Here is a 13,086-nt window from a genome sequence, read left to right as displayed (position 1 = left end):
GTATAACTAGCCTTGCAAATTTTTTTTTTAAGCAAGTGAGGATTGGGCTTTGGTCATGAGTAATCTGTAAGATACAGTTTTGTAGAAAGTAGATTAATATCAACCCTGTTGCAAACTTGTTAAAATATTCTGCTAGTTATCTAAGATACTGTTTATCACTGTTAATATAAGTGATATGATTGTGTCTAGGTATAAGGAGCTTGCATGCAGATGCTAAAATTGTGGAAGGGTCATTGCACCTTGCTTTGCTCTTTTATATTGGTCATTGAAAAAGAGCCAAGTAGTTAACTTACGAAGGTAGTCATGAGTTGACCTTTGAAATAGGGCTTTAATTCTAAATAGAGTGCTCCTTTAAAAAACTGTGACCAAGCAAATAATAGACGTTTTATTTAACAGACAATGTTGTTAAAACAGGAAGTAGAAAGTAGTATAAAGAAATGGCTTTTACTTGACTTTGTACATGTTTCACTTTAGGCCTTGTCGATGCTGCTGAACGGCACTCCATTTGCCTTTGTTATTGACCTTGCTGCACTCGCGTCTCGTCGAGAATACCTCAAACTTGACAAGTGGCTAACAGACAAGATAAGAGAGCATGGGGTAAGCAGTGTGCACCTCTGCTTTATATCCCCATCCAAAGAAGTACCCCTATTAAGATATTTAAAATATTGTTCATTGTAGATAGTAGTTAATTGTGTTTAGTTCAAGTTGAAAGTCTTTAAGATAAATGTAAAATACACTGAAGCATTTTCTTCCTTTTCTTTTTTAGGAGCCTTTTATACAAGCATGCATGACTTTTTTAAAGAGAAGATGCCCTTCTATTTTGGGTGGACTTGCCCCAGAGAAAGATCAGCCCAAAAGTGCTCAACTTCCTGCTGAAACTCTAGCAACAATGTTGGCTTGTCTACAGGCTTGTGCGGGGTAAGGAGAATATGCTTGGGAATACTTGGAAATGACTGTATTGGGCCAGGCTCGGCGTGCTTCATACCTATCATCAAGACACTCGGGATGTAGAGACTGGTGGATCATTATAAATTTTGAGGCCAGTTTAGTCTTAATTGAATTCAAGACCTGCCAGGACTATGTGGAAAGACAATTTATCAAGACAGTCAATCAAAAATTATGTCTAATCATTGATTTGGAGAAACTGAATCTCCAAACTGAAAGGTTTAAAAGAAAACGACACTGGTCAGGCGAGTCTCTGAGTCCTGGCCATCCAGGGAGAATAGTGAGACCTAACCTCAAAAGAAAAGAAAATCTGTTGGTTTTTAATTCTAGGATACTACAATAATGTTAATAGCATGTTGTAGCACCATGCTTGCATGAACATGTTGGCTTTCTTTGACTTCTTGCCATGTTGTATGGGTTTATTTATAGATTCTTAGTTCTTCCGTGAAATACCTTATTGCTATACCATACTGTCTTTAATTAAATCACCCTTTTAGTAAATACTGAGATTGTGGCTAATTAGGTGCCTTCTAACTTTCTTTTTGGAGTTCCTTGAATGTTTATGTGACTTTCAAGGTCAGTTGGTACATCTCTGATGAATTGCAAAGCTGCTCTGGGAGTCACAGTTGATGTTTTTCATTTTTAGCTCATAATAAGGCCTTGAAAAAGTATTTTAAAACAAATGATTGAGATTTGACTAGGAGTGATGTATGAGATAAAAGTTTGTAGAAAATAGGTTAAGAGGTAAATTATAGTCCTTCCAGTCCATGAATCTGGGATATCTTTGTGTTTTAGTTCTTTGATATTTTTGATGTATAAGATTTATACGTTTTTGTTGTTTGAAACATTTTGTTAAAAAATTATGCTGAATATTTTATACAAGATCATGTTATCTGTAAATGTAGATTGCTTTCTGACATATGCGCCCCCCCCCCCCTTTTTTTTTTTTTTTTAAGGCAGGGTTTCTCTGTATATAGTGAGGGCTTTCCTGAAACTAACTATTCAGTAGGCAGGCTTCAAACTCAGAAATCCACCTGTCTCTGCCTCCCAAGCACTGGGATTAAAGGCCTGGGCCACCAGCTTCTAATTGACTTTCTGATTTTATAATCTAAGTGTTTCTCATTTCCCCCCTCCCGTCGATTTCTTTTATGCGTATGAATATACTGTAGCTGTCTTCAGACACACCAGAAGAAGGCTTAAGGTCCCATCTACAGATAGTTGTGAGCCACCATGTGGTTCCTTAGAACCTCTGGAAGAGCAGTCAGTGCTTTTAACCAGTGAGCCACCTCCAGCCCCTTCTCACTCTTTTTCTTAAATGCTAGAAATGAAGCATTCTTGTTCTGTTCCTGATTTTGTACAAAGTGTTAAGTCCTTTATAATATTGATACCCGTGGGCTTTCAGAGGTCTCGTTCAGGGTGCATTCTAGGCTTTTGCCAGTGTGTGTGTGTGTGTGTGTGTGTGTGTGTGTGTGTGTGTGTGTGTGTGTGTGTGTGTGTGTGTGTGTGGTGTGGGGTGTGGTGTGGTGTGTGTCTGTCTGTCTGTCTTATTTTTCTTTTGGCATTTGTGTGAAGTCTCAACTATATTGTACTGACTGACTTCTAACTACTAAAGCAATCCTCTTGCCTTAACCTCCTGAGTCTGAGGATTACTGACCTGGTTTGATTGTGTGGTTATTATGAAAGCGTTTTGTCAAAGATTTTTGTGCTGTTTGATAACACTGTCAAATGATTTTTGTTTTTATTCTTGTAGTATGTGATCTCTTATGTTAGTAAGCTTGTGGAGGTGAGCTCTTGTATCTTACTATTAAACTAACATGGTAGTGTGTGTGTGTATATTTTTTCAGTATGCTAGAGAATTATATTTGCTAGTATTTGAGGGATTTTAATGTTTATTCCTATTTTGTAGTGTTTGCTATATTTATCTAGTTGTATTGTTGACATCACAGAACTGATAAGTGCTTTCCTAAGATTTGTGTGTATTAATGTTTATTTATTACAAGGTCTCTTGCTATGTTAGCTGGGCTAGTCTTAAACACCTGGATTTAAGCAGATTATTGGCTTGAGACTCTTACTGCTAGAGATTTAGGCCACTAAATCTTCATCAGTAGCTCTAATGCCTTTGATACAGTACAATTGTTGCAGTACAAAACTTTTGAAGATAACCTAGTATTCGGAAAATTCATATGTTCAGAACATGCAGATGCAAGGGGATGATTTACAACTGTAGGTATGTGCCCCAGAACATATCATTTGATGATCAGATTTGTATCTTTGGGCATTCTGGGAATGCATACATATGAGATATAGTAAGCATATGTCTCATTTTTCTTCTCCTTGTAGGAGTGTTTCTCAGGAGTTATCAGAGACCATCCTCACCATGGTAGCCAATTGCAGTAATGTAATGAATAAGGCCAGACAGCCACCTCCTGGAGTTATGCCAAAAGGTCGCCCTCCTAGTGCTAGCAGCTTAGATGCCATTTCTCCTGTTCAGGTAACAGTTTCTTCTCATTTTTGTTCATAGATCCAGAATAATAAACCAAACACCTGTATTTTTAGTAACAGCTTGTGTTTATTTCACTTCAGATACCTGCATGTGTAACATTTTAAAGGAGATCCTTCCATAGGCAGTATAACTGAGAATAGACTTTAATTACAAAAAAGAACATGACTGAGAGGAAAGATAAAAGCCATTTATTTAGGTTAATGCAGAAGGTTTCTTTTTAAAATTAGAGTTACACTCTTGAGAGAATAAGCACTGCCTTTGAATCTAATGTGTCTTGTTTGTAGCTTCACGGGCCAAGCAACAGTACTAGAACATAACGACTTGTTATAACTGGGCTCTTCAGCTCTCAACTGAACTGCTCTTTTAAACACAAGGTACATTTAAGTTACTCCCTGACATCGCCCACCCCATTCTCTTTGGGAGCAACATATTCCACTTTGGTTTCAGATGCACTGAATGGCAAATTGGGATTTAAGAAAGGAAAAGCACTTAGAGACTCTTCAGTGTCCACCATATAAGACATTTGCCTGCCATTTCCCATACTCATAAAGGTGAATTAGTGTCACAACTACAATGCTTGGAGTACAGATATTAGAATTAAAAAATCTCTGCAAATAGCATTTTGTTTTTGTTGTTTCTTTTTGAACCCTGAAAATTATAAAATTTGATGTGTTTTAAATGAAAATTTTTTTAATGTGTTGTAAGTAAAACAAGAGGCTGGATTTAATTTTGATTTATAATAATGTAACATTTGCCCCATGTTACTACTAAAAGTTTGGTGGTCAAACAACAGGGAAGGCAGTTAATCTTGTCAGTTTTGTAGTCTCCTCTGGCTCTGGTACTTAACGGCAGGGCTTAATTAAACCTCTTCTTTATCTTGTATGAAAAATGACTAGCAGACTTGATACTGTTATATAATTGTTACAATTGTATGGGTGTTAAAATGTTTAAAAGTATAAAGAGCTATTACTATGACTTAGTATACTTATGTCATATTGGTTTTTCCTCAAAACATGTGTAATACGTGTTTGTTTTTCTTTAGATTGACCCTCTTGCTGGAATGGCATCTCTTAGTATAGGTGGTTCAGCTGCCCCTCACACCCAGAGCATGCAGGGTTTTCCTCCAAATTTGGGTTCTGCGTTCAGTACCCCTCAGTCACCAGCAAAAGCGTTTCCACCACTGTCAACCCCAAATCAAACAACGGCCTTCAGTGGTATTGGAGGACTGTCATCACAGCTTCCAGGTGAGGGGAGGAGCTGGGTAAGGTTGCAGTTGGTCGTAAATTTTATTGTGCATAGTTAGTGTGTGCTAAAGGATACACTAGTAATAAAGGAAATTAGGCAATATGTGAAATAAATCTATCTATCTATCTATCTATCTATCTATCTATCTATCTATCTCTCCCAGGTTGGGGAAAAAGAAAACATACTGTTTGATTTTGTTTCCTTCCTTCCTTTCTTCCTTTCTTTCTTTTTGGTTTTTCAAGACGGCGTTTCTCTGTGTGGCCCTGGCTGTCCTGGAACTCACTCTGTAGACCATGCTGGCCTCGAACTCAGAGATCCACCTGCCTCTGCCTCCCAAGTGCTGGGATTAAAGGCGTGCGCCACCACCGCCCGGCAATTTTGTTTCTTTTAATGGAAATAAATGATTAGGATTTTATGGTAATAACATTAGCCGAGTTAGTACAAGGATTCATTTTCACCAAATGATAAAATGCTTAGCATGTTTGCCGTATAGTGAGTTGTTGCATTTTCTTTTCTTTTCTTTTCTTTTTTTTTTTTTTTTTTTTTGGTGCTAAGGCTTTAATACTGGGCCACCACATGCTAATTGTGTGAATTCAGGCTTCAGAAAAGACTGTGCTTACCAAATTCAAGCTTTTGTTTTGCCTAACTTATACGATACCCACATAGAAAATACTGTTATATCTTTAAAACCCTTTGAATTTCTTCTCAGTCTTGTTGATTTGTAATTTTACAGTGAGATAAAGGTTATATATTTTTTCTCCTTATACACACTTCTCTTGTGCAGGCTCTAAGTTGTTAGCACACTAAAAGCCAAGGAGTAAAGGATCGTGATGAACTGACTTAGTTACTGCTGCTGTATGGTTCTAGACCTGACCAATAATTTACTTAAACTGAAACCACTGGGCTCTTAAACCTTCTTAGCATAGATATAACTATTAGTCTTTGTGGCTTTCATTGTGGTATTTGCTTGTTAGTTTTAGGGTTAGAGTTAAGAGAATTAAATAGAGAAATCCTGACTCATGATAATTATAAAATGATTGCATGAAATTCTTTAATTTTAATCATTGTAACCTTAGTATGTTGGTGTATTCTTTGAGGGTATGCACTGTAAAATTACAAATTTAATACTATAAATGGGGCCAGTGAAATGGCTCAGTGGAAAACGCTTTGGACCTGAGAGCCTGCAGGTAGGAGTTTGCTCCTCTGCGCCCACGTGAAGGTGAAGGAGAAAAGCAGTTCCATGGTTTGTCCTCTCACCGTCACCCTCACATGTGTGTGGTGGTGAACCCGCCCTCGGACATGCATCATGTGCACATGATAAATTGAATTGTTCTTTGAAATGAAGAAGCACTGACTAAACTTCTGGCTGCCTTCGTTCTCTCTAGTAGGTGGTCTTGGCACAGGAAGCCTGACTGGTATAGGAACTGGGGCCCTTGGACTTCCTGCAGTGAACAATGATCCTTTTGTGCAGAGGAAACTGGGCACCTCTGGACTCAACCAGCCTACATTCCAGCAGAGTAAGATGAAACCTTGTAAGTGGTAGTGTTGTCTGTGATTGTGAAGTGTGACTGACACGTGGAAAAATTTGTTTGTTTTCTGTTGTCCTTAGAATTCTGCAGATGAAATTGACTTATATGTTGATAATAGGGTCATTATTGCATTAGCTATGTCATTTGAATCAATAAAACTAAAGCTATCACTCACTCCACCTGTACTCTGGATTGCCAGAACAAAATGATAGTAAAAGGTGTCCTCAACCGGGTCACCCTGACAGTAAGAGTAGCTATAGGGAAGGGGAAAAAATTTGAAAGTGCCAGTTTTTCATACAGATTGTACATGTCAAACACAAATCTTTTAGTATGGCTTTCAGGAAGTCAGGAGCCCCAAATGTGGTGTCACATGCCTTTAATCACAGCATTTGAGGAAGGTGGATTTCCTGAGTTGTAGGTCAGCTTGGTCTAGGCCGTGGATTCCAGTCCATTCAGAGCTATATTGAGAAAGCCTTTCTCATGAGGCAGAGAGAGGGAAGGAGCAGGGTGAGCAGAGGAGCAGCCAAGACTTCAGATTTCTGTTTCAGTCGAGTTCTAGCTATCCTGGGCTTAACTTATTTTTATACACATTAGTTCCTCTCCCTCCCCCCTCCCCCTTAAATAAAGGTGGTAAAGAGCATCAAGTACTCTGCAGAGGACCTAGGATCACTTTTCAGAACCCAGATGGCAGATCTCAACTGTCTGGAACTCTGGGGATCTGACACCCTCTTCTGGTCTGCAAGGGCACCAGGCATATACACAGATATACTTGCAGACAAAACACCAATCAATACACACAAAAGGGTGGGCACCAGGACAGGTGTTTGTGGTGTAGGCCATTAATTCCAGCAAAGGCGGATAGATCTTAAGTTCAAGGCCAGCCAGAGAAATTGCTTCCTAATGATCATCCCATTAATGATGATGATAAATCACTGACTTTAAAGTGTTAGTGTGCCGGGTGGTGGCGGCGCACGCCTTTAATCCCAGCACTTGGGAGGCAGAGGCAGGCAGATTTCTGAGTTCCAGGACAGCCAGGGCTATACAGAGAAACCCTGTCTCGAAAAACCAAAAAAAAAAAAAAAAAAAAAAAAGTGTTAGTGTGAAAGGTTTGTCTGAATGTTAATGTTTTGTAGCATGCTTTGTGTTTGTGTGTGTCATGTTTTATGTTATATATTGTATATTTATTATAAAGCAATGATGACTTGCTAATCATGAGTGGGTTTGTTAATGGTAAATGTGTTAGGAATTGTAGCCTATTGAGCCTTTTCCTGTAGTAGGATTTCCAAAATATTGTAGAAGAGCTAAGTAAAGCAATTCATTTAGACCTCTTTTTTTTTCTTGTCTGTTGGACAGCTCTGGTCGTAAAATCTATCATTTGATCCTTGAAGTTCAGTTTCTTTTATTTGTCCCTTCTTTCTTCTCTTAAAGTTAGAACCATATTAGTCTCTGTAGCTTTCTGGGGGAATTGAAAGACTCAAATGAGTATACTGATAGCCTTTTCCTCTCCAACAGCCGACTTGTCTCAGGTGTGGCCAGAAGCAAATCAGCACTTTAGTAAAGAAATAGATGATGAAGCCAACAGCTATTTCCAGCGAATATATAATCACCCACCACATCCAACCATGTCTGTTGATGAGGTGAGTGTCTGGGATTCCTAATTTTATAAACTTGAAATAAGGGTACTTAGAAGGTTTTTAGAAATTCACTTAAAATGTTGTAATCTTTTGAAATTTTAATCTTTGTGTTAAGTTCTATTTTTTTGCACTGGTAAATGATTTTCTTAGCAAGTCTCCTGCTATTAAAGTGTATAAAGAAGATTTTTGGTAAAGTTTCTTTTTTGTATGTGTTGTGTTTATCTTGCTTTTCTAGGTACTAGAAATGCTACAGAGATTTAAAGACTCTACTATAAAAAGGGAGCGAGAAGTATTTAACTGTATGCTGAGGAACTTATTTGAAGAATATCGGTTTTTCCCCCAGTACCCTGATAAAGAATTACATATAACAGCCTGCTTGTTTGGTGGCATAATTGAAAAAGGACTGGTCACTTACATGGCATTGGGTCTGGCCCTGCGATATGTTCTTGAAGCCTTAAGGAAACCTTTTGGATCCAAAATGTATTATTTTGGTATTGCTGCACTAGATAGATTTAAGAATCGGTGAGTAGCTAGACTGGCACTTTGTCTCTTCTTCCCCCAGCCCTCATCTGAGACTCAGTGTCTTCTCAGCCTTCTTCGCTCTGGGTAGTTTCTTTTTGTGGAGCAATAACTAGTGTATATTACACACAATGTATACACTTTCATATTAAGTATATACTGACCTGTACAACTAAGTCCATTGTTTGGGCAAAGTAAACTGTGTGTGTGTGTGTGTGTGTGTGTGTTTGTTTTTAAAGCAGAGGTAATGACTTTGTTTATTTTGTATTATATAATTTTAAGTTACTTTTTAAATTTTGATTAGATCTCTCCCACTCTGGCCTAGAAATCCCAATTCTCCTTCACTGCACAAGTGCTGAGGTTGCGGGCCTGTGTCACCAACCATACTTGGGTGATAGTTTATTTTCTATGTGGAGTGAGTTTCATATGTGTATTCTTAACCTTTCCTCCCATTTTGGTGGTCATCCCTGTGTTACTGATTTTTTTCCCCCTGAGACATAGTCATGTTAGCCTTGAGCTTGTGCCACTGTTGTTAATTCTGGGGTTGTGTGTGCACTGTTCCTGGCTGGTCGTCTTCCATTTGACTTTCTCTCCAAAATAACAGTGGAGAAGTGATTTTCAATAATAATGTCTGGGAAAAAACAAACCAAGAAACCTTTTTCCTATACTTACATGAGATGATGAGTAAACAATTTACTTTTTGGCAGGTTGAAGGACTATCCTCAGTATTGTCAGCACCTGGCTTCTATCAGTCACTTTATGCAGTTCCCACATCATTTGCAGGAGGTAAGTGCCTGGTCTGTAGTGGCCTGTCAGGTGGGCAGAGGCTACATCTCCCTTGAGTTAGTTGTTTGGAGATTTTGTGAGAGATGCTAGTAAGATTAAGGTGTTTGGTTTTTTAAAGTTTGTTGTATTATTATTGTATGTAAGGACGTGCATTTCATGTCCTATATGGAGGTCAGAGGACACTTTGTGGATCACAACTCCTTGCACTTCCTGGGCAAGTGTTCTCCTTACGGTTCCATAACCCTTGCATTTTGGGGTTTTTTGTTTGTTTGTTTGAAACATAGTCTCACTATGTACCTCTTGCTGCCAAGAATTCAATAGGTATCCTTGGCTGTCTCAAAATTCAGAAGTTCTCCTGCCTCTGCTTCTAAAGTGCTGGAATTAAAGGCGTATGACACAATGCCAGGATTAAGATTCTTCAGTGATCTCAGCCTATGTATTGTTCCTTGCTCATTTTTTGGCTTAATAATAAACCAGATAAAGATGTCATTCATGATGTAATGGTTTTGAGCTGTGGTCTTCTTGATTGATTGAATTAGAAGGCTTTTACTAGTTCTTGTGGCCTGGTGATAACAGTAAATATATTTCACTCAGTGAATTTTTGTATATATGCAAAACTTTCCTGATTCTAGAAAATATGGAGTTCACCATATTAATTTGGCACCCACTATATTAATCCTGGCAACTGCATCTCAGATCATTGCCAGCCTAGTCTATGTAGAGAGTTCCAGTCTAGCCAAGGCTATATACTCTGATTCTGCCTCAAGAAAAACAAACAACTCCCAGAACAAAATTACACAATCCAAAGTTGGTTTACAAATTGCTTACTTTAAAAAAAAAAATCTTTGAAGTTACCTGCTTAACATTCTGTGGAGGAACCTGGCGGGAGTCAGTTTCTACAAAAGTAGACCTAAGGAATAATGCATATTAATCTTTATGTTCTATTAGAATTTGAGAACCCTTTTTAGTGGTTAATTTTTAAATGATAGCCATTAATTATGGCTCTGGCTTGTATTTGGATATTCAGCTTGAAATGAAACTTGTCTAATTTCTTAGAATTCTAATTGTTAAAATTTACATACAGTAGATAGATTGTAAGGAATAAAATGATCATATTTAAAATCTTAGCCTGCCAACAATGATTACAGTATAGGAAAGGGAATTTTTGTTGTTGTTGTTGTTGTTGTTGTTTGTTTGTTTTTGTTTTCAAGACAGGGTTTCTCTGTGTAGCCTTGGCTGTCCTGGAACTCACTCTGTAGACCAGGCTGGCCTCAAACTCAGAAATCCGCCTGCCTCTGCCTCCCAAGTGCTGGGATTAAAGGCGTGCACCACCACTGCCCAGCGCCCCTACAGGCAATTATTAATACTTGTTGAGAGGGATCACTCCCTAAGGGATCACTCCCTAATTTATCAATTAGTTATTCAGTGCCAAGTAATCAGTCTTAGAAACATAAAGCAATGCTGAATAGACTGAGCAGACTATGCATGTGGGGTGGGGGTAGTATTAGAGGCCGTGAATTTGAGGTTGCAAGGGTAGTACATAGGAAGATGATAATTATATTTTAATTAAAAACTTGCAAACTTTTTTTAAAGGTCCTACCTTCCTGTTTATGACTCTAGGGACCAAATAAGACTGACAGTCTCTCCCATATATGTATGCCCTATAAGACAACCGCTGTTTTAAAGAAACAACAGGTATCACTGTTTTTACTTGCACTCAGAGATCCCCATTACCCTTTTCCACTATCTGCAGGGGTTAAAGCTGTACACCCCTGCACCTGGAGTTAACTAAACACTGAACTAGTCTGTAGTCTTAAAATGGCTGCAAATGGTTGCTTCATACCTTAAATCCCATCACTGGGAGTATAGAGGCAGGCAAGTCTCTTGAGTTCAGGTCAGTTTAGGGCTACATAGTGAGAGCTTGCTCCACTCCCCAGCCCACCTCCCAAAAGGAAGACAGACAGACAGACACTATTTTAGTTACTAAGAAGTTAAACGTGCTTTTACTTTTCAGGTAAGGATGATTTGAGATAACATTAGGAGAGCCCAATCCTCTAACTGAGCTCTGAAATGAAAATGTCCATTATTAATGTTGTTGGTTCTACTTAAACTGCCTTAGAGTTATAGTGCTTCTGTTTCACAGTAAGAGTCTCACCACGATACAAAGCATAGTGTAGTATGGTTCATGCTGAAGTTTCATCAAATGTAGCTTGACATAAATTTTGAAATTTTTAACGGGTTTAAGGAATTTTATTTACAGATATCTGAGACTGCTTTTTGAAATTGTTTTGCCAAGCTAGTTTAAAAGCACTTTAACATACTAATTTATCTTTATTGGTTTTCACAATATCCTCTTAGTATTGGTGCACATATTGGGCAAGGATTAAAAGAAAACTGAAATTGTTCTTATCCTTTCATAAGACAAAAATTCTTGATTTCTGTTAAGATGCTTCTCTATGTTTCCTCCTGTGCCCATATAGTACATCGAGTACGGACAACAGTCTCGAGATCCTCCTGTGAAAATGCAGGGCTCTATCACTACCCCCGGAAGTATTGCACTGGCTCAGGCCCAGGCTCAGGCCCAGGTTCCAGCAAAAGCTCCTCTTGCAGGTCAAGTTAATACAATGGTAACCACCTCAACAACCACCACTGTTGCTAAAACGGTTACAGTCACCAAGCCAACGGGAGTCAGCTTTAAGAAAGATGTGCCAGTAAGTAGGTCTTTTTGCTTTCCTAGGATCTGTTGGTGTAAATATGTAGTAGAGAATCTGTATGTTATTTTACTGGAAGCATAAAGTTCTATTTCTTTCTATATTTCCCAGAGAGCACTATGTAATATAATTCAGTAATGTGTTTAATGATCTTACCAGTGTAGTCATACCATGTTTATTTTTCATGCTAATGGAATCTCTATAAATATTTTAAAAGTGTTTTATTACCTTTATATCTTACTGTTTCATGTATATGTGTGCTGTGATTTGTATGTGGAGGTCAAAGATCTTACATTCTTTCCTTCTGGCATGTCGGTCCCAGGAATCGAACTCAGGTTGGGCTTGGAGATGAGTGTTTTTATCTTCTGAGCACTTGCCGGCACTTTGGTTTTCTGGGATTTTCCAATGAAACATCTCAGCTACTTTAACAGTGCATATTATTACTTCTAGCCTTCTATAAACACAACAAATATCGATACATTACTTGTGGCCACAGATCAAACTGAGAGGATTGTGGAGCCCCCAGAAAATATTCAAGAGAAAATTGCTTTTATTTTCAACAATCTCTCACAGTCAAATATGACACAGAAGGTAAGCATGATGTAATAGCTTATGAAATGCCCTCTCCTTTTTTCTTGATGGATGGATTTTTTTTTTTTGTTAGTTTTGATGGATGATGGTTTTTTTTGTTTTGTTTTGATGGATGGATGGGTTTTGTTTTGTTTTGAAACCAGTAAGTCAGGTGATGTGGTATGTCTGTGGTCCAAGCTACTGAGGAAGCTGAAGTGAACATAGGGAGTTTGAGACAGCTTTTTCTATCATGTAGTGAAAAACAAAAGCCAACAGACTCGGTTTAAAAGGTATGAGTTTAGCTGGGTGTGGCACATGACTTCAAAAGGTATTATTTTTGTAGGAATTAAACAGTAGTATCCTTTGTGGCTGTATTGTTCTGTAGTGAGTTGTAGCCTTTAGAAATAATGCCACCTTCTCCTGAGAAGGGAAGTGTTACTTTTTCCTTCCTTTCTTTCTTTGATACAATGTCTCATTAGCCTTGGCCAACCTGGAACTCACTTTGTTAACCTGGATGGCCTCTAGATTCTGTCTGCCTCCCAAGTGCTGGGATTAAAAGCATGCACCACCATGCCTAACTTTGATAGAAAGTTGTGTTTTATGTCCTCTCAGAAACTGCCTTAATTACTTACTATACTCCATGA

At 38.3% G+C, this 13,086-nt stretch overlaps 1 protein-coding gene and 1 non-coding gene across 9 annotated transcripts in view; both read left to right on the top strand.

The window, feature by feature from the left end:
• Window positions 1–13,086, top strand: part of Cnot1 (CCR4-NOT transcription complex subunit 1) — an 89,117-nt gene that overhangs the window by 48,428 nt on the left and 27,603 nt on the right. For 3 of the 8 annotated variants that reach the window (XM_034522454.1, XM_034522449.2, XM_076915695.1), the window contains 10 exons: window positions 475–597; window positions 767–918; window positions 3,286–3,436; window positions 4,491–4,692; window positions 6,079–6,225; window positions 7,735–7,859; window positions 8,092–8,378; window positions 9,083–9,161; window positions 11,642–11,872; window positions 12,323–12,463. In XM_034522454.1, the coding sequence (XP_034378345.1) occupies window positions 475–597; window positions 767–918; window positions 3,286–3,436; window positions 4,491–4,692; window positions 6,079–6,225; window positions 7,735–7,859; window positions 8,092–8,378; window positions 9,083–9,161; window positions 11,642–11,872; window positions 12,323–12,463 (1,638 nt within the window). The remainder of the gene's footprint in view (window positions 1–474; window positions 598–766; window positions 919–3,285; window positions 3,437–4,490; window positions 4,693–6,078; window positions 6,226–7,734; window positions 7,860–8,091; window positions 8,379–9,082; window positions 9,162–11,641; window positions 11,873–12,322; window positions 12,464–13,086) is intronic. The other 5 variants (XM_034522455.2, XM_034522451.2, XM_034522456.2 and 2 more) reach the window with 3 other exon arrangements.
• LOC117723559 (small nucleolar RNA SNORA50) lies at window positions 3,696–3,830 on the top strand. Its single transcript, XR_004608669.1, has one exon. It is a non-coding gene; the product is annotated as a small nucleolar RNA SNORA50 (small nucleolar RNA).

The sequence above is a fragment of the Arvicanthis niloticus genome, chromosome 18 (assembly GCF_011762505.2).
Source record: "Arvicanthis niloticus isolate mArvNil1 chromosome 18, mArvNil1.pat.X, whole genome shotgun sequence".
Classification (NCBI taxonomy): Eukaryota; Metazoa; Chordata; class Mammalia; order Rodentia; family Muridae; genus Arvicanthis; species Arvicanthis niloticus.
This window is presented reverse-complemented; position numbering and strand designations above follow the sequence as displayed.